Here is a 25,987-nt window from a genome sequence, read left to right on the forward strand (position 1 = left end):
CCAGCCCCAGCAGAGCCAGCACTGGAGCCTCACCACACCTTCAGCCAAGCTGGGAAAGGATCAGACTCATTTATTTCTCAGTCTGCCTCCAGGTCAAAACACCTCATTATGGGAATTTTTGCAATATATCACGGACAATTATCTTACTCATCTCCATCATGATTGTATCTTGCCAAATGCTGGAGGATAAGAGGTCCTGCCCTCCAAAGGGACTCACAGGCTTATATCCCTGTCTCCACCCTAGCCTTGTGCCAGGTGGGGTTTTCTACCTTTCCTTCCACTCTTCTCTCTCCAGAATGCCCCTTGCTGGCTGCAGAGCTGTGGCTGATGCTTTGCTAACTGGTAATTTGCTTTCCACAGTGAGCACAGAATCTCTGAGCCAGTCTAGAGCCAGGTTCTGTTCTGCAGGACACATGGTCGAAGCAGTGAGGGGATATTCAGAGCCTGCTGAGAGCACAGACCCTCTGGGTGGGAAGACAAAGGAGTATGTCCATGTGCCTGAGCCCTCCTGGGACTGGCAGGAGGAGTGTCCCACCCCAACACAGCTGTCAAGGACTACTGGCCATCCCAGCCCAGAGCAGGACATTCAGGAACTGCGTTAGTGACTGTATTTACATCAAATCTTTACACTCGTATGCAACCGCCACAAGAGGCAAAGAAAGGCTGAGAAGGAGCAGATGAAAGGTGGGACACGAGAACCCTCTCCCTACCAGGGTTGACTTCTGTGCCAGAGGGCTCAGGCAGTGAGGCCAGCAGCAGCATGCAGAAGATCATGGTAGCAGTCGGAGGCGCCGCAGGGTCAGACGGGTGCGAGTCCTTCAAGGGCAGCAGCTGCCACCTACATTTCTGAAAGACAAAGCAAAGAGTGGGTGAGAGTCCTCCAGAGACAGGGCTCCTCTGTGCTGCACACTGGCTGTGTTGTCATCGCCTCGTGATGGGCTGGGCAACCTTCCATGCCTTCAAGAGTGGCTTTGCCCTGAGCCCTGCTCTGACCCATCACTGCATCAGTGAAGAACTAAAAATCACCTGACTGTCTACACCACCTCTAAAGCTGTCACTGCAACTTGGCCTTTAGGCACTCAGCTGCCAGGACTCCTGGGTGGATGTACTCTCTTAACTGCTCTTAAACAAGTCCAATGCAAAGTTATCTCTCCTTCACCAATTCTTCACTTTCCTCATTATATTAACAAGTATTGAGGCTGCAGCGACAATGAGCTTGGCTCCCCAAGCAGGGTTTATCCACCTCTGCCTGCACCAGGTGCCTACTCCAAGCAGCCAAGTGAGCACTCTGGAACTTGCCACACACCCTTAAGATATATGCACAAAACAGGGTGAAAATCTCTCTCCCTACACGTCCACACTGCTGCCAAAAATGCATGTGCACTCATGTGTGAGCACACTCCATTTCCTGTTTGGAAACATGGAAAATAGCAAAGAGCCTAAACACTGGCAATTTCAGTGGAAAGCCATGATAACACCTAAAGGAGCACGAGGTCACATCAGCAGTTATGCGAATTCTTTGCGTCCACATTCACTACAAAGAGCCTCGGGAGGTTCCCATCCTGGAGGATAATTTTACAGGAGGCAAGGTTAGAGGCTCTGCCTCATAATGAAATGCCAGAAGAAAACAGAACAAATCAATAAATGTAAAGCTGCCAGGACCAGAGGGTGTTTCTCAAGAATCCTCAGAGCAGTAGTAAAAAGGCAACACTGGATTTGTTAGTAAAGAAAGAAAGGAAGAAAGGATACAAAAGGGCCCATCACTATGCCAGTGCACGCATGAGTGCAGGAGCATCAGATGCCATTAGCTCAGAGATTTCTAACAAAAGGCTCTATTTTTCCACCCAACATAATTAAACTGTACAAGTCGCAGCCCTGAGTTGCCGTGGATACCAAAGGAACTGGATACATTCGCACCAGACAGATACACCACAGCTTCTTACATCCAAAGGTAAAACCACAGATTGCTGGACGCCCAGAAGCTAAATCAGGGTTAGAATCACTGAAGCTTGCCCTGTTTTTATTCTCTCTCCTAAGGATATGCTACTGGCCATTGTCCCTGCTGGATTCCAGCAGAAAAGATGGCTCCAAGCCTGAAAAACAACCACGGGCCTTTTGGGAAAGGAGCCAAACATGCCCGCGGGAGGGGGAGCTAATGCTGGGTGGTTGCTGTGCCCAGCCAGGGAACAAGGCCAGCAAACCAACACACACCTTCAGATAGGCAGCACCCCTCCTGTTCCAGCCATCCCCACCCCAACGCCCTGGCCAGGGCTGGGAGGGGGCTGCCAAAGAGGGGCTGTGATTTTGTGGCATTTTGGGTGGCCAGTGAAAGTGAAGCACTGGCGGAAAAAGCCCAAATCTCAGTGGGAGGGTCTGGTGACCACAAAAGAGGTTTTGACCAAGCACTCTCCAGCTGTGTGTGGACCCAAGGTCACCCACCCTTCCCCACTGAAATGGGAGGGGGTGATGGTTGATGAAAACACAGATTCCCACCATCCCAGGACAGATGGCAACTCCCAAGGAACACAGACTTCTTGTAGTCAAGTGGAGGGAGACTTTGTAAAGAGACAGTTTTATGGCAGAGGTTGAAGACAAGTGGGTGTTAATTTATGCAGGTGATTTGCTAAGGTGTCCTGGAAGCTCCCAAAGCAGGACCTGCAGAGGGAACTGCAGAGAGTTCAGCTCTAGGGGAGACAGTCCTGCCACAGGACCTCAGAAAGGTGTTTGTCACAAACATTAAGGCTTTAACTTGAACCACCTTCCTGGAGGAGGTGATGGGAACACAGCAGAGAGCTGTTTGGTGGTACATGGGGTGCCCTGACCATGACCCAGGTGTCTGCCCAGATCAGCTCCACCATATGTGTGAAGCCTGGGATAGATCCTTCCCGTGGGTGCCCAAGCTGGGCCAGCCACTGAACAGAGCTGAGGAGGTCCTGGCAGGAGAACAGTAGCTTGGAAACATCTCTCAGGTGACAATGAGCTGGAGCTTTAAAAGCTGCCAGCTCTACTGGAGCCCTGAGATGGCAGAGGACAGCACACATGGACTTCACAACTTCATCACCCCCCCAGAGCCTAGCAGACAGGGTGAAATCAGGCATCCATAAAGACTTAGGACAGCTCCCACCAAAACACCCTGGGATTTCTCTTTAACTTGTCCAGGACAAGGGAAGAGAGAGCCAGAAGGCACTGCAATAGGAATCACACATGGCTAGGTGAGGGCCAGAGCCCACTGCTGAAACAACAAAGGAATGAGAGCAGCCCCAGACACTGCCAAGTGTTCAAATGCCTCAGCTTCCCATTTGATCCAAAGCCCAGCAAAGAAGGATCAAGAGCAGGGGAGTACCCATCCTCTGCCTCCCAGCCCAGCTGGGATGGGCTGCAGCCCCCAGTGAGGGGTACTGAGGTGGGACTTAGCATAAGGACCTTCCTTTGACAAAGGAGAAGTTGTGCTAAGTGTGTCCCATCCTCTCAAAATCACCCCTGAGCAAGCCATGACAACGGCCACCAGTGTCCCAGCAACAGAATAAAGGCACCACAAACAGGACCATTATCTCACTTGACCAGGTACAGACCAAGCAGGATAATTTAAGTTCCTATTTACTTTCTGCAAAGCTCACACCATGTTCTAAATGACACCTATTGTGCTGCCACAGAGCCAGTCATATCATTTAACTGCCTGAATGTGGGGATAAGAGTGAAAATAGCAGGAGGAAAGGAGGAATGAGGTGGAGGATGGACAAGGGAAGTCACACGAGCACCATGTCAGCTCCTGCCACTGAGCCAGCAACCAGGCTGGAGGGAAGGTAGGGCTGTGGGGCACAGAGAGCTGTCTCCCACCCCGAGAGCCAGGGGCTTCTCAGGACATGGGTACATGGACCTCTGCAGCTCCACAAAAGCAGCATGGCTCGAGGCAACTCCAAGCCAGAACTGGAAGATGTGGCCATAGAGGCCAACCTGGCCTCCAAGGGAGGAAAGGAAAGGTCCAGAGTTGGCTCTAGAGCTCACCTGTCAGCAGCTCCATGCCTACAAAAGCTGGCTTTGAATTTGGGCTTTGCCTAAGGCGTGTCCAAGGTGCAGGATGAAAGCTCTCTGGATGTGTCTGTGCTGCTGACAGAGGAGAAGGCTGGCCTGGACCAGCCTTGCCACTCCCAGGTGGCCACAGCTGGGTGACATGAATTCTCACCTTTGCATGTAGCAGTGATGAATTATTTCCAGCAGTTCAGCCCTACCCAGGGACCTCAGCAGCTGGTTCAGGCTGTGCTGGGTTTGTCCTTTCCACCACATTTGGTTCCCAGTCCTGGACCACCAAAGTGCCTGTTTGGGAGTCCCGGGAGAGACATTGCACAGAGGGAGCAAACAGTGCCACTGCTCATCTTCAAACGCTGGTGTTGCTTAAGCAAGGTCAGCAAGAGTGTTCTTCACCCCTTTGGAGGGTGAAACATTTAGAGGAGGTTCAGCTCCACTCAGGAGCTGGCACTGTCAGAAATCCCTGTGTGAAGAACTATTGATGTTGATTTCTGCTGAGTCTAAATCTCAGCCAGGAGCAGACTGGACTTCCAAGCTGCACAATTCCCAGTGCTAGGACATTGGAATATACTACTAAATACAACCCTCTGTACAAACTGCTTAGAAATTCTATTCCCCATGATTTTTTTCTGGGTAGATGACTTGATCCTTTTCCTTGTTGCTCTTTCAGCTGCATTAGAGTCCCTTGCTGTACTCATGCCTTTCTTCCTGACCTGCCCACACATACACACCAAGTGCCAAAACTCCAGCACAAGCCCAAACCCAGCAAAAACAGGATTAGCAACATCCTCTCAGAGGCAAGAAAGTGTTAAACTCTGTTCTCAGGCCTGACTGGATCAAGTTGCTAATTGCTAACAGCTGGCTGCAGGAGAATAAAATCCTGTTACAATCATTGGGAGAGTGGAAAAAAAATCTACTAGTTTAAAAACTCACCAAGAAATGCAAAGGAGGGCACTTTTCCCCAGTCAACCCAGCAGACACCATGCCTAAAAAGCCAACCCATGTCTCCACAGAGAACCAGCTCACTGTGACCCAGCGCTGTCCCGGGCTCAGCGGGCACAGGAGGGAGCTGTTCTTTAGTGATGTGCACGAAGAAGGTGGGACTTGGAGCTCCTCCAGGCACTGTTCTCCCTCCAGAGATCCATTACGGAGGTCTGGCATGTTTGCAAGCCTCTCTAGATCCCAAGTGAAACAGGCATTTGTTTTAACTGGTTCCTTCGCAGATCATTACCTTGGAGTGGGACCTTAGGGTTTGCTGTAGGAATCCCACTACAGATGCCAAGAAACTCCACAGTCATGGAGTGTATCACACACAGAGATCTATGTACAGCATGGGGATCTATCCTAAATCAAAGCATCCTCAGAAGAGGTTCAGGATCAAGAGGACTGGATGGCACCTTCTACCATTCCTAAAGGAACTCAACGAGGAAACAGCAAAGCTAATAACTGGGGCAGTATCTGATGCCTGAAGAAATAAGAGGCTGGAAAGTGTGATTTTCAATTTTCTGGCTCCAAAATGATGGCAGAACATTTCTCTTTGCCTCAGAGTTAATCTGAGAGACCCCAACCCCCAGCAGCCTTCCTCTGGAGCACACACAGCCCACGCAGCTCCGGTTTGGACCAAACAATCTGCTGATGAAAATGCTCAGCAGAAAGAATTCTGATCACTTTTTAAAGCGTTCTGCTTAGTTTAAAATTCAAATACTGACACAAGACTGGAAAAAGGAGGCAACAAGTTTTCCCTTAGGTGAACTCAAGAGTGTGGTCTCTCTCCCTACATTCAACCAACCACACAAGGGGAGAGGTCTCTCTGTGACATGTGGGTGGCATCTGAACAAACCAAGTGCCAGCAGTCACACCAAAAATCAACACACCAGGGGCTGCAAGGTCCTGGCATGAAGTGCAAGGCTGCAACAAGAGATTTGGGATATGGGCACAGAGAGGAAAAACCCATTGCAATGTTAGGAACATGGTAGGGGACAGGGCAGAAACAGTGACACCACAAAGTGATGTCCAGAGCAGCAAAAAGGCTGGACAGATAAAATCAAGCAGATTATAGGTGAAAGGGTTGGGTTAATCAAGATGCATGTGAGAAGTCAGGAACAGGAAAAGGAAGACAGGAACAGGCTCCCATGTCACTTCTGAGGTGGCATTAGGAGACCTGTCACCACAAGAGATGTGGGGCTAACAGGACAACATTCAGGAGTGGCACTTGGGGTGGGGACAGAGACACCACAGACCTGGGTCTGAGGCAGTGGCAGAAGAATGGGAGCATCGAGGTCTGGGTGTACTTTGTGGTCACTCTCTTGAAGGCTGAGGGACAGACCTGCCCTGAGGCTGAGGAAGGTTTGAACCTCATTTTCCACATTGCAGCCAAACATCTTAATAGGGTTATTATGAAAAAAGTGACACCTCACTCTTACTAGATTTTAGGAGAAAAACAGCATTCTGGTCACCCATGACACACTGGGAGGAGGTTCAGCCCAGGGACTCAAACCTCAGGGAGTGCCTCACCTACAGCCCAGAGAGAGGCTGGTGTTTCTGCACAAGAAAGGAGACCAATAAATCCTCCAGCTTTTCCCACTGCCTGCTGGCCAGTCCCACAGGAGAGGGGTGTCCTTGGCTTGTGAAACTGCACAGAGCACTTCTGTCACAAAACCAGACTTGGGGATAAAAGAACATGCATTAAATGTAATTTAATCCATCAAAGTAACAAGGCCAAAATTAGAAACCATTAGAAAGGCAAAGCCAAAGATAAGGAAATGCAAATTCATTGTACCACAGTGGTGGTTCTTAGCTCAGCTAATCCAAAAACAAAGCTCCCCTTCCCCACTGGCCCAGGGCATGGGAACCCTGTGCTGATCTCAGCTGAGGAATCTGGAGGCACTTCCCACGACCCAGGCAGACCTGCCAGGTCCCCTGCAACTCTGCACAGGACACAAGCACATGGCATTCCCCAGGAACCCTAAACCCAGGAGCAGGGGGAGCCTCATGCACCCCAGCACACCCTCCAAAACATAGGTTCCCTCAACTGCAGAGGCTCCAGTCCCACTGCTTCTGCAGGACTGAAGTGTCAGGAGAAGAGAAGACTGTGCACAAACTAAAGGTTCCAAGAACCTCCCTTCTCCCTGCCCAAGTAGCAGTGTCCCTTATTGTCCCTTTTTGGAGCTTCCTTCCCACCCTGACAGGCCACAGAGAGCACCCAGCACAGTGACATTTTCACCCCGTTCCTTATACTGGCATCTCTGTCGAGCTTTTTCTCATTTTTTAAACTTTTCTTAAAACATACCAACTACAAGTCAGCAACAGTCCTCTCAAGACCTACAATCTTCCACTGCAAGAGTCTCACATACCAACCATCTCTGTGACACATTAACCACAGAGATGACAGATGGGGTATTAAGAGCACTCAATCTAAACCACCTTCCTCCCTCCCCGTCCTCAAGGGGCTCCACCATAACATTTTACTTAACTGTACTCTAACTTGCACTCGGAAGGAGATCAGGTTACCAAGCTGCAGAATTATTTGGGCTGGAGGAGATCCTCAGGAGAGCATCTAATCCCACCTCTCACTCAAAGCAGGGTTAGCACCAATTTCAGAACAGCCTGCAAAGGACTTTGTCCAGCTGGGTCTTAAAAACCTCCAAGGACAGAGGTTCCCCCACTTCTCTGGACACTGCTCGACTGGCTGCAAAGGGAAAACTTTACCCCTCCTTATGCCAAGGCAGAACTCCTGTGATTTCAAATCACTGTCAACCCTCCTGCTCAGTAAAGAGACTTCTTGACCACCTGCTCTTGGGTATCCCAACACCTTCTCTTGTCCTGACTAAACCGCCCTGGCTCCACCAGCCTGCTCAGGGAAGTCAAATTTCAGTATTACATTACTTAATACTTTCTGCCAAGTCACCACTTGGGAGCCTCCACCACTGGTGAGACAGAGGCTCCATCCAGAACCAGTGGGACTGCAGTGGGACAGCTGTGGTTGGATTTTGCCATGACTCCCACCAGCTTCTTCACGAGCAAAGTGGGGAATAACTGAGAGTTTGTCCCATACTGACACTGGACACTACTCCACAGCCCTCTGCTTAGGGAGTACAGGGATCACATTCCCACTGGTAACTATTTTTGAGAGGTATCAGGTGGCACTTTCTAAATCAGCTTATTCATGGTGCTGGTCAGCGACACAGAGACTGAGGCACTGCCACCCTGGCACAGGGCAGGGACTGGGGATGTGCAAAGATCAGAGACACCAAAACTGCTCAGGAAGGTGTTTCTCAGCTCAGAGCTCACCAGCAGCGGTGAGGCATCCTAGGAAAGCCTGGAGGATATGCCAGAGATCAGTCCCAGGGTGAGGGGGACCTGCCTGCACGGCTCTGCCAGGGGATCCAACACACTCCTGATCCCAAAGCAGAGCCTCTTCTGCCTCCTGGGAGCAGCAGCACTTGGTCAACAGCAGGGACCTTAGTCAGGACACAGATATACGATGTCAATGCGGCTCCTTTTGGCAACTGGTACAGGAATCTCATTAAAAACCACAATCTGAAGACTTTTCAGACATGATCTGCTTTCCATCAGAGCACACAGATCACTGAGAACGCTCCTTCTTTAATGTGGCATTGATTTACAAATGCACCAGCTCCCCCAGATCTCTCTGTGGACAGAGGCTGGTCTCCACTGCCCGCTGGTTACCTGCTCCCTCTCTTATTTTAAAACACTGCTACAGCATTTATGTTTACCCAAACTTCTGGAACTCCTTTGGTCTTCCCAGATTTATTACAAATCGGCAGCCAGGATTCAGATAGCTGCTTTGCCAATTTGTTTTAAACAAACAGGTTCCAGAGTTGCTCGAGTTTCAAAGGCTTTGGAATGTTATCTTGGGTTTAACACCCTCCCTGGTTACCAGTGCAATGGGAGGTTTTCTGAGATCCTCATAAAAGCGAGGACATCATCCAGCTTCTTCCCAAACACTGGAAATGTTTTACTTCTCTCTATTATCAGCAATCAGTAGGGTTTTTCAACCTTTCCCAGCAACATAAATACCACTGATGAAATTTATTTTGTTATACAGATATTATTTCTCAGTGCCCCGCGATATATTTGCTGTGCTTTTCCAGTTCTCTTTAGCTTTCCTTATCAACTGCCTAACTTTCAAAACACCGACTTTACAGTAACAGCCACTTATCTACAACCTTTGTTTGGCAAATTGCTCATAGTGGAATCTGTTTGAAAGCTAAAACATGATTACTGGTGATGGACTCTTTGCACAACCACTAGAGAACCAGCAGCACATTGTACCCAGCACCAAACCGAGAGCTGCTGCTGTTTGCAAGGGTGGAAGCCAAAACCTAGGAGAGCTCAGTGAAAACCAAACCAGAAACATGATTTTGGAGCATTACTAATTTAACTGGCTATTTAGTCTCCATCAAACCACTTCAGAAATGCTGACACTACCAAGAGTTACATTTTATGAGTTTTGTAATGTCTCTTCATATTTGTAAAAATAAAACTCAGAGCACCTGTTGCTGGCACACAGCCCCTTGCCCTCACCTTGAGGAGCAGTATGGGCTCTGTTCTAGTCTCACCAAATAATGTTTATAAATGTGAAGAGCCATGTCCTACAGCTGCAGGAAGATATGAAACTTGAAGCAACTTTTTCCAGCACTCCACAGACTGAAGTGACTCCAAATACCAAACTGCAGTGAGTGGGGTGTGCTCCTGCCCTCCCACAGCCTCACAGGGGACAGGGCAGGCTGTGACCTCGCTGGGTCCCATCTCTCCAGGGGCTGAGCAGAACCTCCATCCTGCACCAAGCCAAGGCAGCCAAGCCTGGGTACAAACAGCTGCTTCATTCAGCTCGAGCAAACTCTGCCTATGATCCAAAGTGGTTTTAAACTTTAATTTATGAAGTGCCTGGCAAAGATGGAGCAGTGAGTGGCAACACTTACAGATCACCTGAAACCGCTGCATCAAGCCTGGAGACTCCAGGGAGGATTTCCAGGCAGGTCTCACTCACCATGTTCCACTGGGTTTACTATTCACTAGAACAACTCTGCAAGTAAAATTTAACTTCCCATGTACAGGGATGAAATTGCCTTTAACTTTAAACGCTCCAGCAAAAATACCTTGCATGACTGTAGACAGCTCAGAGAAGATCTTTGCTTACCACAATGCATTTCAGGCAATCAAACCAAATGTTCTGCTTATAAACAAAGGAAAAGCCAAGGACACAGAAAAAGCTCCGAGCAGCATTTCACAGCTCTGGAAAGGCAGAATGGCCGGTTCTGACCACATTTTCTCAAGACAGACCAGAAAACAGAAGCCCACAGAGAAGTAATAAGATTTAGCAATTACACAGAAGGCAGGTAGCTGTAGGAAAATCCCAGGATTGTTTGAGGCAAAGGCAAGAGAAACAGAGGAGATGGGGGGAGGGGGGGGGAGAGAAACATGTAAAACAATGATGCCTAGACCAAAAAAAAGGACCCCCTTTACCTCTTTTCCATATTGAAAATGAACTGAAATTAAAAAACAACAAATTAAAACTAAGGAAATGAAATTCCACAGCATACCATGCACATTAAGCCTCTGGGACATATTGCCACAGAGCAGTGTGGGAGTAATTCAATAAAATATTGGAAGTGGATCTACATAATAAGAACATCTGCGATTCCATTAACGTGAAAAGAGAGTACACTGGATATAAATTTTCCTCTAGTTAGGCATAAGCAAACCAGGAATTAATGTGACCAGAAAGTTATCTCCTGCCTGGGCAGGTTACTCCACATTTGTCTGCCCTCAGGCTCTGGGGCTTTCCTGTGCCCACAGTAAGATGGTGCCTGAGTAGGTGGGCTGTGATCCCAGCCAGTTTGGCAAGCTCTGCCTCTCTGGATAGAGATCACATTTCAGTTTTCAGCAGCTTATTGTGCAGCTTCTCAAGAAGAGAAACAACACTACCCACCTTTTATTATTTTTTTTTAAACAAAGATTATCCTCTGTGACATAAGAAGGGCAGATGAAATTTCAGCCAAACCTATTAAAGAAATACCTGTGGAGCAGTGACCGACCCTGGAATGCTCTGGTGGAAACACAGCTATTTTGGAAAGTTCTCAGCACCTGAAAAATTGGGTTTACTGAGGAATTAAATCAGATTTTATCGGGAGGGACTGCTACTGGAGAGCCCCATGGTCAACCCTAACAACAAGGATTCTCAGGTGCAGCTTCCTGCATAGTCACACTCCCATGTTTTAGGCTAAATGGGAGTCAGAGAAAGTTTGGCAGAGCCCAAAATTGCAGTAGGTGCTTCAGGAGGGGACAGGGTCTGCCTCTCCTCGGGAGAAGAGGGAACACAGGCAACGTGCAGCCACAAAACTCATCTGGGGCAAGAGCTGCTGGGGCTCAGGGGTAGGAGCACATCTCCCCCAACTCCCCACTGCCCACAAGCAACTCACTGCCAGCCCCAGTTCTTGCACATCTGTCTCAGCCTTAGCCCTGAAACATCTCAGGCCCCACAGAGATCAAACACCTGAAACATCTCAGGCACCTCTGCGAGATCAAACACTGTGCACTTTTCCAGGAACCACTTCTGGCCAGAACCCCACCAGCCCCCTTCACATTTCTGCCCACAGGAGACCCTGCAGGTCCCAGAGGTCCCCAGGCACACATCCCCGAGGGAAAACCCGTGACTTGTGAGCCCTCCCACAGCTGCAGGAGGTGAAACAGGGAGCAAAGAGCCACCATCTCCCTGCCAGCCCAGGGAGAAGAGCCCTCACCTCCCAGCACCGCCACCTCCACAAACCCCACACTTCCAACAAGTCTCCACAGGCGTTTGTGCTTAATCCCAGGACAGGAACTGAGGGAGGAGAGCTGATCACAAGCTGAGAGCCAGGTTAAGCTGGAAGGACCCTACCTGCCTCTCCTGGGGCCTGCTGAGCACAGGGAACAGCTGCCATGTCTCTTCTGAGCTCCACAGGTTGAGCCAGGCTGTAGTTTCGACATTCCTTGCAACTTTCCACCAGTACACATGATATGTTCAAACTTGAGTAACTCCTCCCTCCTCCCTCCCTCTGCACACACAGACAGGCCCAGGAGATGGCCCTGCCTCTATCATCCCAGTTCCTATAGCAACTCCTGACCCAGCAGATGGAAACAGAGCTGTTTTCTAGGCAAATCTGCCTTCTTGGATTCCTCTGCTCTTCCCTGCTGTTGGCCCCTCCTTGCTCCAGTGCTCTCCCTGGGGGCTGCTCCGCTGGCACTTGGCCCAGACTTTGCCTGGAGGAAGGCCAAGCTTTGAATTCATTTAGTAAAACCACAACATAAAGCAGCTCTCCTGCTCAGGAAGCAGGGCCCGTGTAGTCCCAGGGGCAGGCCAGGCACCGCAGAGCCAGCCTGCACCTTCTTGCTTAACACGGCCGTGTGCTCCCAGGGAGGATCCTGGCAGGAACATCTCCATCCTCACCCTCACCCTCCACCAGCCTGGGCTGTCCACGGGGGGAAGGTAAAAAGCAAAGACAGAACTAGTCATTTATTAAGCCAGTCCAGCAGACAGAATTATTGTAACCCTGGGCACTTCTCAGATGTTTGGACTTCTGCCTCCAAAGCCTTTCCTGGAAGAGGGAGAGTCCAGCAGCGACACCAGGGCTCGCTGCCTGCTCAGCACAACAGATCAGCCCTATTGCTGCCCTCAGGTCGGGGTCCCACAGGAGTGAAGGTCACCAAGGCAGCTGTCAGACAGCTGTGTGACACCACATTCCCTTCCCTTCCTCCTAAAAATACAGAAAGAGAGGGAAAGTACAGAACTCAATACCAGGCTGTGGCACTTTGGGGAAAACCTCACAGTCAGGTGGCACTGCTGGGGCTCCATGGTGGCAGGACAAGCAGGACCACAGCAGATGGAGGCACTGAGCTGGGCAGGGGGGGCCAGCAAACTGTGGCACCCTGGGAGATCCCCCCCACCTGCCACAGGGGCTACAAAACTGCTGCAAAGCCATTCCACCCCAGCACCAGCTACTGCCCCTGCCCACATGGGCTCCACTGCAGAGCCACTGCCCCTGGAGAGCCCCAGGGGACACACAAGGCTGGGGCCACGCTCACCTGGGTGACAAGGTCACTGGGATTTGAGAGGAACACCCTCTGAGGGCACTGGTTTGCACCCCCAGCTGGGGCACCAGCAGCAGGGACCACGGCAGCAGAGGGAGACTGAAGAGCAGATGGATTTTGCTGACTTGTCTATTGGGAAATGCAGGTGCCAGCCTGCCTCCTGCAAGGAAAGGACAGTATGTCCCACTTGGACACCTGGCAGGGATGAACACCCTCCTGGGGCCAGCAGTGCAGGGCTGTGACAGCAGTGCTCGGGTGGGAAGTGGATGCTGGTGTTGTGCAGGACTCACAAGGATTCCACAGCAGGAGGCTGAGGAGTGGGGACAGCAGCCATTCAGCCCTTCCTCACACTCCCACGTGCTACAGCAGCTTCAGGCAGGAACCACAGCAAAGCCTCAACACAAGCAGCAGGTATTCTGGGTATCCCAAAGGAAAAAAGGAAGCAGACATGCACCACACTGTGCCACACTAAGTCCCAACTGGAAAATACAGCTGTGAGCTGGAAGACATAGAATCACAGAATATGGCAAGTTGGAAGGGACTCACCAAGATCATCAAGTTCTAACCCTTAGCCCTGCACAGACCCATACCCAAGAGTCACACCCAGTGCCCCAGAGGATCATCCAAACCCTCCTGGAGCTCTGGCAGCCTTGGTGCTGTCCCACTGCCCTGGGGAGCCTGGTCAGTGCCCAACCACCCTCTGGGGGAAGAAACTTTTTCTAAGATCCAGCCTAAACCTCTCCTGACACAACTTCAGGCCATTCCCTCAGGTCCTGTCACTGATCACCACAGAGAACCTTGCTCCCATCTTCCTCCCTGCCTCCACACCCCATCCCAGCCACACAATCCACCTCTGCAGAAGACTATTTTCCCCCCCCCTGCCCCCAGGGGTAATTTTCCCATGTGTGAGTGAGTCAATCAGCTCAGAGGGATGGGATAATCCCTAAGGTTTGGGACAGAAACACATGGCCAGCAGAAGGGTGGATGTGGGAAGGTATCAGGCCCCTTCCTGCCTGGTAAGCCCTGCTCCAAGAGGGTGTCACTGAGATGGAAAAACACCCTTCCAAGGCCTCTCATCCCAAAACAAGGATGGTCAACACGATGGTACACACAAACCAAGCTGGATACAGGGGTAAGCCGGGACAAAACAATTCCCTTTGGAGGACACAGGGTAGTTTGTCCTGTGACAAACTGGACATCCAGGAACAGGGAGTCCAGGAGTGACATCAATACAAGCACCAAAGCAGCTGCAGATCACAGAAGCACCATCAAGGGTGCAGAGAAAGCTCTCATTTCCCCGCAGCACTGGGAAGAGCAATGGCCCAACTCACAAACAGAGCTGAGGAACTCCTTTCCCTGGGGAAGGACAATGCTGGGAGGCACAAAACAGTGCTGGAAAACTGCTGACCTTGCATCAGCCTCACTTGAGCAGTTCAGCACAGAAACAGGCTCCCTGCTGGGTGCCCTCTGAGATGTAATTTGATCCCACGGTACACATCCACTAATCAATCGAGGGATAAAGCAAGCAGAAAACAGCCTTTTTTTTTCCCCCCACTGGAATGAGCCCAAATATGCACAATAACAGATCCCACTCGGAGCTATTGCAAACTCCAGTACTTTGGAGAGTTTTGCATCTCTCATCGCAGAGGGAGCATACTTCTGCAATAGCATCACTGGTTCTCAAATTGTGTATTTGAGAGACTTCCTAATGACCTCATAGCAGCACATGTGACCACTAAGTCATCTTCTCAAAGGACCAGGAATAACATCAACAGACCCTGTTTTGGTTTTGCACAGAACAGCTTTCTTCAGCACAGGCAAAAGAGCAGAACCAGCTCAGGCCAGGGCTGCCACCGTGATGGTTTCTCCAGCAGGCTGTGTTTGGCCTTGGAAAAGATCCATCCAATTAACAGATGAAGACCCATTAGCACATACTAAATTCCACATACAAATTTAGACACAAAAGCTTTTTTATCCTGATGCAGGACTATTTGGTTTAAGGCATCTATATGGCACCGTGAATCTCAGAAGTATTCCAGAAGTGTTCTAAGAAGAGAAGAGGTGGACTCACAAAATAAAAAATAATGCCTTGAAAGGGTATCAGTGTTGGTTTTTTTTTTCTCCCAGTGCTTAAAAATAACCTGCTATGCTGAGCAGCAAAGCAGGAATTTGAAATTTGTGGGTGATGAACTGGTGAGCTGATCACACTGGGATTGGGAAATTGCCTTTTGCTGTCCCCAAGCCAGGTGGCACTGGGAGAAATAAATTAATGAACACCTATGATCATGTTGGCACTACGGCAACTAGACAAACAGTTCCAGACAGACATGGAGCACCTGAGAGGTTCCCTCCTCTGTACCAAGCACAAGGCTCCTGCAGAGGAAAAGCTACATAATCCCACTGTAGCAGTGACAAGACCTGTGACTCATGGCCAGAGAACTACCCCAGTTACCACCAGTGAGATGGGAATAGGTGTCTGAGTGAGAATAAGGAACATGCTCATTAAACAGCACCTAAAGGCTCCTTCTGCCAGGCCTCTCCTGCAGCAGGAGCAGCAAACAGGCTGTTCCCACACCACCACCTGCCTCTCCACAGTGGCTCTGCTCCATGGTCCTTATACTCCCTGCCTCCCACCTAGGCTGGCTATGGCAGGAATTCCACCTGCCCTCATCCAGGAAGGTCACAGCAGAAGCTGGTGATCCTGTGAGCACCAACATGTCATGTCCCACAGGACCAGGACACCACCTGAGCAGCCCTGGGCCAAACAGGGACACAGGAGGTGAAGAGCACAGGACAGTACCAGTGAGGAGGCTGGGCCTGCACAGTGTTCAAGCTTTTTATTCTTTCAGTGAGAGGTGGTGAAAGCCAGCTTCCTTCACCTTTCCAGGAACTTTTGATGGAACACAGAAGGCTGCTGTAAAAGTGCTCTGTTTACACCCTCCAGCCCTGTCCCGTCCTTACCACAGTGTGAGAGAGTGTTCACTCCCACCACCCAGCTGAACATCTGCTCAGCCCAGCTCTGACACTGCAGAGAAATCCACTTCCAGCCATCAACCTGGGAAAAGAGGGAAGCGGGGCAGGGCTTGGCATGGTGGGGAGGGCAGGTCTGAGACACGTGTGACATCCTCCAGGATATTCTGACAAACCACCCTTACCAGGTGCTGACTAGAGCTGCTCTGCAGGGTAACAGGAGGAGGCTCAGAGATGACAGGACAGTGCATGTGGTGACATTACAGATACCTGATGTGGGACACACCCTTCCCAAGTGGTTTAAACCCATAAAACGATGGATGCAAGGGGAGCACTCACCCTCCACATGCCTCCCACCCTATGCCAAAGCAGCTTTTCCTGCTCCAAAGGGAGATGATGAGAGCCCACAGAGCAGCATGGTGTCTCCTGTGCCCCTCAGTCCCCTCCCAATCACCAAAACAAGGACAACCTCTGGTCCAGCCATGGGACAGATGCCCCCAACAGATAAAATTCTGCAGCTGAGCCAATTTGCTGGTTTCTGAGCACCCAGGCAACTGCTTTGTCCTGCTGGGACACCAGAGCAGAGGCCTCAGCACTGCTCTGCCACCACAGCTCCCTCACCCAGGGAATGGCTGAGGAGGTGGCAATGGAGAAACAAAAAAAATCCCCAGAACTGCAGCCCCAAAAATCCCACTTAGAGCTTTTGCGTTACCAGGAAAGATCCAAACAGCAGCAGCCTCCTATTTGCCCTGTCTTTTAAACAACCCTGTCCCCAGCTGCTACATCATGGGCTGCCTCAAAGGTGGTGAGAGTGAAGGAAGGTGGTACTTGCAGCCCCAGGTCAGAACCAGGGCAGTGAGATCAGTTCAGCTTTAGCTGTTGTAACGACAAAGGCCCAGGGAACACGTCAACCAGACAAGGAATGAACTCCTGGCACTGAGGCCCAGCAAGGACACGCCAGTAAACACTCTCCCTGCCCATCTTTTCTGACGCAACTGTGAGAAAAGGGGCAGAGAAAACCATTATCTGCAGACAGACATCCCTCCCTCTCCCTGGACACCGGGACCAGCCCAAGCAGGACGCCTCCAGCCTCTCTCTTGTCTGCATGGTGAGCCAAGAACCCTCTGGTGTCCTGCTGCAGATGAGGATCACTGCCATGTCAAGGAAGGGCTCAACTCCCACAAGCTGGAAAACCTGTGCTCTGGGTTTGACACCTAATCCCTGGAAGCAGGTGATAATATTCAGCAGGCACAGGGCCTCTTTCAAAGCTGACTTTTCTTCTTGAAGCACTAGATAGTATCTAACATCCTGAGCATTATCTTTCTCATGCTCCTCCCCCCACCACTGCAGCAAGGCAGCTCTTTCTGCCCTCCATCCTTGTAATGGCTTTGGAGCAAGGGAGTTCTGACAAGCAGAGCTACACAGGTCCTGGGACTGCTGGGGACCAAGTCCTGCTATCTCACCCCCACTGATACTTCCCCATGTCTGCTCCTCCCTCCCAGAAGTTTCCCAGGTAAATCTATGTTGGCATATTACATCTCAAAACTACAAGCTGTGGGGACCTGAAGACCAATGTCTGAGTACTAACTCCAAATTCAGCTCAGAGAAAAGCTAATCAGCTTCTTTCACTGGAGATTTTATTCCAGAGACATGGAAAGTAACAGCAGGAAACCAAGCAAACCATAAGCACTGGCTTTAAGGTTCATTGAGGAGGAACAGCACTTGGGAGGGGAGAGATTCAGCACCAGCCATGTGCTTTTCCCAGCAAGGGACACCAATCCAGCTGAACCATGGAACAGGCAGAGCTCAGCTCGTGGCAGCAATGCCATTATAGCTCCCCATAAAAACCAAAAATAAGTGGTGCAGGGAAGAACTGGTGGTAACAAAAGAGCTGTCAGCCTCTAGCTGACACCCCTGTAGCCCTGTACAGCTGCTGCTCCAGGACCCTCTCCACACAACCCCAAACCTGACCCCTGCACTTGGGGCCGAAGGAGCACACACAGGGAGCAGCTGACAACACTGATCACCACATTTCTGTGATTCCTCAGTGAGGACCAGCACCTTCAAATAACCAGAGCACACAGAAGCCCATGCTCCCAGACCTTTTGGCTGCCCTTTCTGGCATGGAAACAAAAGGCAGGAGCAGTTCAGATGCACAGGATACCAAAGGGCCCCTCTGCAAGTGAGATTTCACGATCCGCCCAAGGACACTGCTGCTCACCCCACACACCAGACTCAGCTCACACAAGGGCTGGTTTGCACTCTAACAGAACACAACATGAATCTCCAGAGCAGAAGGCAGTGCAGACAGATCAGGAATCATGAATCTCCAGGCAGATCAGGACCAGCCACAGGAACTCTCCTTTTCAGTGCCCATGAAGCACACACACCATTTCCGAATCTCCCTGTTACATGAGGGGATGCAGAGTCCAGGGATGCAGCCAGACTGGAGTCTAACAAAGAGGCCTTGGCTAGGGAAGCTTCCACCTCCTCAGCAGCTCCTTCCATCTCAGCCACTTCCCTTCCAAGCAAGGCCTCCTGGCTGACACAAGCACCAGGGTGTTGCAATCTGCAGTTCTGCCTGAAGAAATCCAGCCCAGCCCAGGCTCAGCAGCAGGCCTCTGGTCTGGCCTGACTGCGTGCCATCCCTGGGCACCCACTGTGTCCAGAGGCTCATGGCATGTGGGAAGGAAGTTCACTCCTCAGATGTAGAGCTGTTGTGTGCCCATTAATGCTCAGGACCATGATGGGTAACTTAGATGTGAGTTCCAGCACATCTCTTGGCCTCTCATGGGAGGTTTTCTGAAATAACTGCAGCAGAATCTGGGAAAAACCCTCTCCTCCCACACTGAGGGGCTGAGGAAGGTGGATAAAAAGGCAGCTGTGTGCTTTGAGCATGTGTGGCCTCAGCCTGAGCACACTGAGCAGCACCAACCCCACACGGGCAAAGGAAGCTCACAGTGCTCATCCTGCACGTCCTGACAAACACCAGGGATAACACCCAAGGGAAAACACCCATGAGATCATTCCAGCAAATGTCCTACAAGCAACTGCTTCACCTGCAATCCCCCGTGCAAACATGGGAAAACCACCTAACGGGATCCCTGCCTTCCCCTGCACAAACAGCACGAGGGCCTGCTCATATTTCCCGTACTAGCACGGAAAAGACAGAAGGATTGGGATACATTACACATTACATTATTAGCCCTACTGGGACATTTCCCAACAGTTCACTTAAATGTTTTTAAACCTGCAGGATGAGGTAATTCCAACCTAAATGCATAACCCACACTATAGGGTGGTTCACTAGGTACAACTCTCAAGCAAAAGCAAACAAAAGCTGATCTGTCATGGTCCAGTGCTCCATCCCCGGACATGTTCAGGGCTTGGCCAGACAAAGCCATGGCTGAGGAGATCACATGCTGGAGGCAGTCCCACTTCAAGCAGGAGGTCAGGCCAGACACCTCCAGATATCTGTGTTTCCATCATTCTGTGACAGCAAAGGAGAAGAGGCAGAGCAATCATTGCCAAGACGACAGACTTGCATCGAGTTTCTCTGAAGAGATCTTTCCAGATTATATTTAAAAGCTTGGTTAGCAAAGATGCCTGCACTGACACAATGAGGGCTAACTCTGTACTGGCAGGAATTCTGGAACCAGGATCTGAACCCCACGCAGGGTCAGAGCACCGCATCACACTGTTCCTGCACAAATTAACACCCGCCAGAAGAGATTTCTTTTTGGCATTTAACTCAGCTATGTGTTCAAATACAATAGCTTGCAATAATCCGAGAACACAGGTTAAAAGCAAGACAGCCAATAGTTCCCAAGACGTTAGAAGCGACCAGAAAATTCACTTCCCACTCGAAGTCTTTACTCTGGGGAGGCCTCAGCAGCACTGCTGCTCTCTGCTGTCCTTCCAGTGCTGGGAGGAGGCCAGAAAATGCCACAGCAGAGACTGAACCACACTCATCACTGGTGGGTTCAGGCCTTGGGAAGAAGGCAGCATGTCTCCATGAGGTGCTGTCTGGAGGGTGATGGGGAAGCAGCAGCAGGCACCAAGACAGAAGAGGGTTTTTTGTGACCAGGGAATCTGCCATTGATGCTGTTCCTCCCTGATGTCCACCCACGGTGCTGCCAGGACTGACCATGGTATCTGCATATGACCCTGGCCAGCAAAGCTCATTTTCTCAGAGTAAAGCCCTGTCCAGTTTGCCCCAAAACATAAAAGAAAATATAAGATTGCTTCTAGCTAAATAATATGTAGGTGGAAGTCATCAAACTGATGGAAAATAGAAAGGACACTTTGGGAAGTTGAGTTATTAGAATATCCATCACAATCCAGACTAATGTAAAGTACATGTACTCAAAACCAAAGTCCACAAGATGAATTCACAGCTTTGGGACCCTCATCCAAGGAAACAGTGCAGGAGTTTCACTGCAGGGCAGCTCTGCTGGTTTGCTCTCCTCAGCAGCTGAATCACAGTGCACATGGCCAGCACCTCATCTCAAAAACACCACCAAATAACATCCCAGCACCCCCAGCTCAGCTCCACTATAAATGCAGAAAAAAAAGATAAAGATTCCTGGAAGACCAAACTACCCAGCATGAAGATGTGACACCTTGTCAGGAAGAGCAGAAACAGCCTGAAAAGCACTGACATCTTCCTGTTGGAGAATACTGGTACTCCAGCTATTCCTGCTGCAGTATTTAATTTATTTTACCTTCTGACAGGCAGAAACAAACGAGCACAAGTGAAATAACATAACAGTAATAGAGATGGACAACAAAACCTGACACTTGGCTAGTTTAGCTCTCCATAAGAAGGCAACACAAATGAACTGACACCACAACCAAATGATAAATGCAACAAAAACATGCCCAGACTCTCATCCTTCAAGGAGGCAGAAGAGCTGCAAACTCTGCAGGCTCCATCTCTGTATTTGCTTGTTCTTGAGCAGCTCTTCGTTCCCGATGGGTGGGACGTTTTAACACCTTAAATGCTATTCCCAGAGAAACTGAACTAACTTCTCATTTTCACAGCATAAATTCATCTGGTTGGAAGAAAATACCCCGCCCTTCTCCTCTGGCCTCCAAACTGCAGCTGGCAGCCTCAGGACACAGGACAGTCCTGGGGAAGAAACTCAACTGTTCACTCTGTTTGTTTGCCCCTCCTCCATCCCCCACAGCACCATCATCTCTGTGCCATCTCCTGACAGGAGCTGACTTGTTTCAGGTTCATCAGGCACTGGAGCTCTGCACTGCAGAGCTCTGCGGACAGATTTGGGCACAGCACCCTAAGCATCAAAAAAGAAAAGTCAGATCAGGTCAGGAGAGCATCATCCATGCCGGGAGCACTTCCAAGCAAACACCCAGAGCTGCTGCATTAGGAGCAGACAGGCCTCAAATCCAAATTTTGGAACAACTCCACCCAGTTTAATTCCTTGGTCATGCATTCTGCAAGCATTAGTTCTGAGTGGGCTGGTGTTCTAACAGCTCCACACTTGAAGCTTCATGGACAAAACAAGGTTTAAGCAGCACTTTTCAGAGCACAGACCATCACCTCCCATGTGCACCCAGCCAGGATGACCCTCAAACAGGCTCCAGGGGTACAGACAGCCCATGAACAGACCCAGCAGGATCCCATCCAGGAGCAAAGTGAACAATGAAATGGTTGAGCTGCTGCAAAAAATACACACCCTCACTGCCATCCATCAGAGCAACAAGTGCTCTACCAGTGCTTTCCATGGGGAAGAGGCTCCTGGGATTACTGGTAAGGGCATGGAACCAAAGCAGCTTATGTTCACAACTGTTTTACTTAGGAAATAAAGTAATACGACTTAGGAAGTAGATATTCAGTATGTGTCATACTTGCATGGTACTACACACTCACAAGGAAGCCAAATGAAGTTTGCTGAGCCTGCACGTAGGAGATTCCCACTTCTGTGTGCTTGACTTTCCACCTCTGTAAAATACCTGTGTGAAGTTATGCATTGGAAAGAGCTGCTAAACTCCCATAGAGCACACATGCTGAAATGACAGGAAAACAAAATAACACCAAGCCTGTGCTCACCTCTAAGATTTACTTTCAAGGATTTGCTCCAAAAAGCCAGCCCACAGGAGTGACCCACAGAAGGAGACTTCCCTACAGGCAGAAGAACGTGGCTGTGGAGTAGTAGGAGGTTTTAACACATACTGCCTTACACATTCCTGTCTTCAAGTTGCATAAAATGTTGATAAATTTAAAGTTTGGGATTTGAAACTTTCCCCATCCAGTCAGACATCATTTTGCTTACCTTTTTTTTTTTTAAGAGATTGGGAAACAAGTGGCTCTTTGGCTCCTATTTTCATAACCAATGAAAACTCCTCCCTCCCCCAACCAATTTTTGCATAATTAATACCTTCTTGATTTGGAAGAAGTGATTTTAGGTGCAAAGAGACTCTGGTATCAGAAAGGTGCCTTCTTACTTTGCCTGTGAGAACAGGTTGTATTTTAAAGAGTTGGCAAGAAAAGCTCCCTAGGTTGGGAACACCACCCAACATCACCTCAGAACAGCTTTGCTTAATTTTCAACACTCCTAAATGATGGCTCTGATTATTTTGGAAGAGTAACCCAGTTGCCATCATGAGAAATGGAAACCAGCATCCCTTTTGAGAGGCACCAGAGACTGCTGGGATCCTCTGCAGCAGAACATTTACATCGAGTCCTCCCTGCTCAGAATGTTCTCATGCATTAACAGAAAAAAACCCCATCAATTCTACACAAATTCCTTTGCTGAAGCCAGCAGAAAAACGTCTGAGGAATTAAGGCAGATGAGAGCCTTCCCTGGCTTGGGCTTATCCCAACACCACACACACTAAGGAGAGAAACAGAGCTAAGGAAAGATGAAATACTTCCTTGCCATCATCTCCTGTTGCTGTCCAAGCAACAAGCCCCAGCACTCGAGAGCATCCCTGGGTATTCTTTGCATTCAGGAAGCTGCTGTTGGAGCACAAAGCTGCCCTGAACTGGGCTGTTTCACAGCCTCTGGTGTTCTGTGTGTGCCATGAGGACACCGGGCATGTGACTTGCGTGTTAAAACATTCTGGCTCGCCCGTTGAAGTTCAGATTCTTTCCCTGCAAAACACACACTGCATGATCTCATCTGCAAGCAATCAGCCTGAGAAATCAGCTTGTTAAAGGAAGCTTCTAGGAAAGGAGAGATGTCTCTGGAGAATTTGGGGGCCTATATAATTTTAAGCAGTTTGTTAAACCCCAGCTGCTCTTCTCCCCATTGGGGTCACACAACCAAGAAACCATTTCTCCTCCCACACAGCTCCAGACAGGACAGTTTGCCAACACCTAACTGGAGCATCCTATTTGCATTCTCCACAGCCTGAAATCACTCCCATTTCCAAGCAGAACTCATCCTAAGCAGGCACTGGAACAGTGCAAGGACAAACTCAGAGCTGCAAGTTGAGCAGCATCCAGCAAAGCAATCCATTAAACATGGAACACCACACTGAATGTGTAAAACAGAATATTCTCTTAATTTCTGGAGGTGTATTTCAGCATTTCCCCACAATTATCACTTGGACCCTGGACACAAACCTGAAGACAGGAATAACCAGTACAGCAGGAGCTCTGCAGAGGAGGAAGGGAACAAGCACTAAGCTCCCTGGAAAACCAACTTTGCCCTGAGATTGCTTAAAGTGATGTAACAGAATTTTACCTGAGTTTCTGGGGATGCTGCAGTGCTACAACATCCCCAGAAGGCAACACCTTTCACTTCCCAGTGAAAACCTTGGCGAGCACTGCAGAGTGTAGGACAAAGTGCAGCCTCTGATCCCAGAGCAGGCTCCCAGCTGGGCTGTGCAGGGCCAGCTGCACCTCATTCCTGCACCGTGGAGAGCAGAACAGGCTCTTGTGCTCACACTCAGGCACATTTGCATCCCCCAAGCTCCCAGAAGCAGGACCACCACTCTTGCACTCAGCAGGGAGGCTGGGAAGATCAGAGCAGCATCCTGCCTTTCTTCACTTCCTTCCAGGCTGTCACACCCTGCCTGAGCTGCTCTCAGCAGCATCTCCCAGGCAACCCCTTCCCAGCTGCCCCTAGTTGGTCATTCAAGTGCTTTGAAAGACTTTTCTTAAAATTCTTGCATAGAAATCACTGTTTAATGTTCAACACAGAACAGGGGAGGGAGGGGGGGAATAGCCAGCCTGTCTCTAACAAAGGAGATCAGGAGGACTGAGCCCTTGGCTCTTCCCAGACATGGACTACATTCCAAGTGAAGTGATTATTCACCACTTCCAGCACCTATTTCAGTTTAACTTGAAAAAGTAACTGTTCTGAAACAAACAGAAGGAAGCAAAGATCAGGCAACACACCTTTATTACCGTGAGAGCAGAGGATCAATTTAACCACACTGGGTTCTCCTTCAATTTACATCTTTCCAAAAGCCACTTATTGCTTTTTATAAAGATTGCCTACACTTCAATCCATAGTTGTTGAAGCCACTGTGTGAATCAGGGTGATTTGCCCCTGGACAATGCAGGATGACAGTCATGCTGCAACTCTTTTGGTCAATGGTGGCACCTTCTAGCTCCAAACGACACTCTGAACCTCAGAGCAATTTGAAATAATTGCAATAATTAAAAAGTTTTTTGCTTTCTGTGTCTTTAAGAAAAAGAAACACATAGCTCTGAATGCAAACCTTCAAAATGTTATGAGAAAAGTCTCCTTCAAGCTTTTTACTCCTTAGCCAAGTTCCTAATTTTACCAGATTAAGAGCAGACAACCCCCCCGACCATCTGTCTGCTACTAAAATCAAGGTACAGGACAACCACCTCCAAATCCCTGGAAAACCACAGCTCAGAAAACTCAAAGTATAAAAGGAGGGGGGCAATATTGAAGAGATCAGCTGCTGCCTCCTCTGTTGCAGCTTCCCAACCAAATCATGATGGGAAGAAGAAAAAGGAGACTTTCCAGCTCAAGTTCCAACTCCTTTTTAAAAATCAGTTTATAACCACTAAAATAAACACAGTAAGAACAACTGTGCAGTAACTGGGAACCTGCAAAAACAGCTGCAGTTTAAGAGCAGCTCAGGCCAATATCTGGCAAACACCAGCAGACACAATGGCCCGAGGGGATGGCAGGACATTTGGGGAAGGAAACAGTGAATTTCACCCACAGGCTCATCCAGAAACAGCTTAAAGTACATCCAGCCAGGGCACACCAGGCAGAAGCAGTTATTCTGTCTGTGCTGTTCACTGCTGAGGTGAGCATTTGCTCCTTATCTCCCAAATTCCAATCTCCTCCTGGATGCCCCTGCACTGCCTGAGCCCAGCCCAGAGCTTCCCAGTGCTCCTGACACCTGGGTGGGCACACTGCTCTCTGCACTGCTCTCCTGCTCCCCCAAAACCTCCTCACAGGACACTGCTGGTCCCTCCAGGGCACTGCAGCCAAACCCCTCAGGAAACAGCCACTTCCAAGGGAAGGAAGGTCAAGAAACCTGGAACAAGCAGATTACTCCAAAACACCAGGACTTGAATATTTCAGCTGTTCTGAAACAGCAACCACGGCAGATGGTGCAGAACAGCAGCAGCACCTCTGAAGAAAAGCCACCCAAAGCCCTCCTGCCATCTCACCTTTGGGCTCCAGCCAACAAAACTCTTCAGGATTTGGACATTCTGACTTTCTTTAGAACTCCAAGATCCAATTCTCCGCTCAGTGTTATCCAAGGATCTACCCCAAGCCACATGCTTTGAACACCCTCCTTCGCTGCAAAGCTGACAGTTCTCAATTACACCCAGTTCTGGTTGTTCTTGGCTCTGTCCCTCACCACAGACCTGTGCTCTCCACGGCTGGGCTTGTCACTGTGCACAAGAACCAAACTCGGGGAAGAGGCGACAAATAAA

At 49.6% G+C, this 25,987-nt stretch overlaps 1 protein-coding gene across 1 annotated transcript in view; it reads right to left on the reverse strand.

Annotated features, from left to right (window-relative positions):
* Window positions 1–5,071, reverse strand: part of LOC116797227 (discoidin domain-containing receptor 2-like) — a 39,265-nt gene extending 34,194 nt beyond the window's left edge. The window contains 2 exon segments of the mRNA XM_032708589.1: window positions 711–846; window positions 4,960–5,071. Of these exon segments, the coding sequence (XP_032564480.1) occupies window positions 711–846; window positions 4,960–5,010 (187 nt within the window). The 5' untranslated portion in view covers window positions 5,011–5,071.
* Window positions 5,072–25,987: the final 20,916 nt, after the last annotated feature.

Source organism: Chiroxiphia lanceolata, chromosome 21 (assembly GCF_009829145.1).
Source record: "Chiroxiphia lanceolata isolate bChiLan1 chromosome 21, bChiLan1.pri, whole genome shotgun sequence".
Classification (NCBI taxonomy): Eukaryota; Metazoa; Chordata; class Aves; order Passeriformes; family Pipridae; genus Chiroxiphia; species Chiroxiphia lanceolata.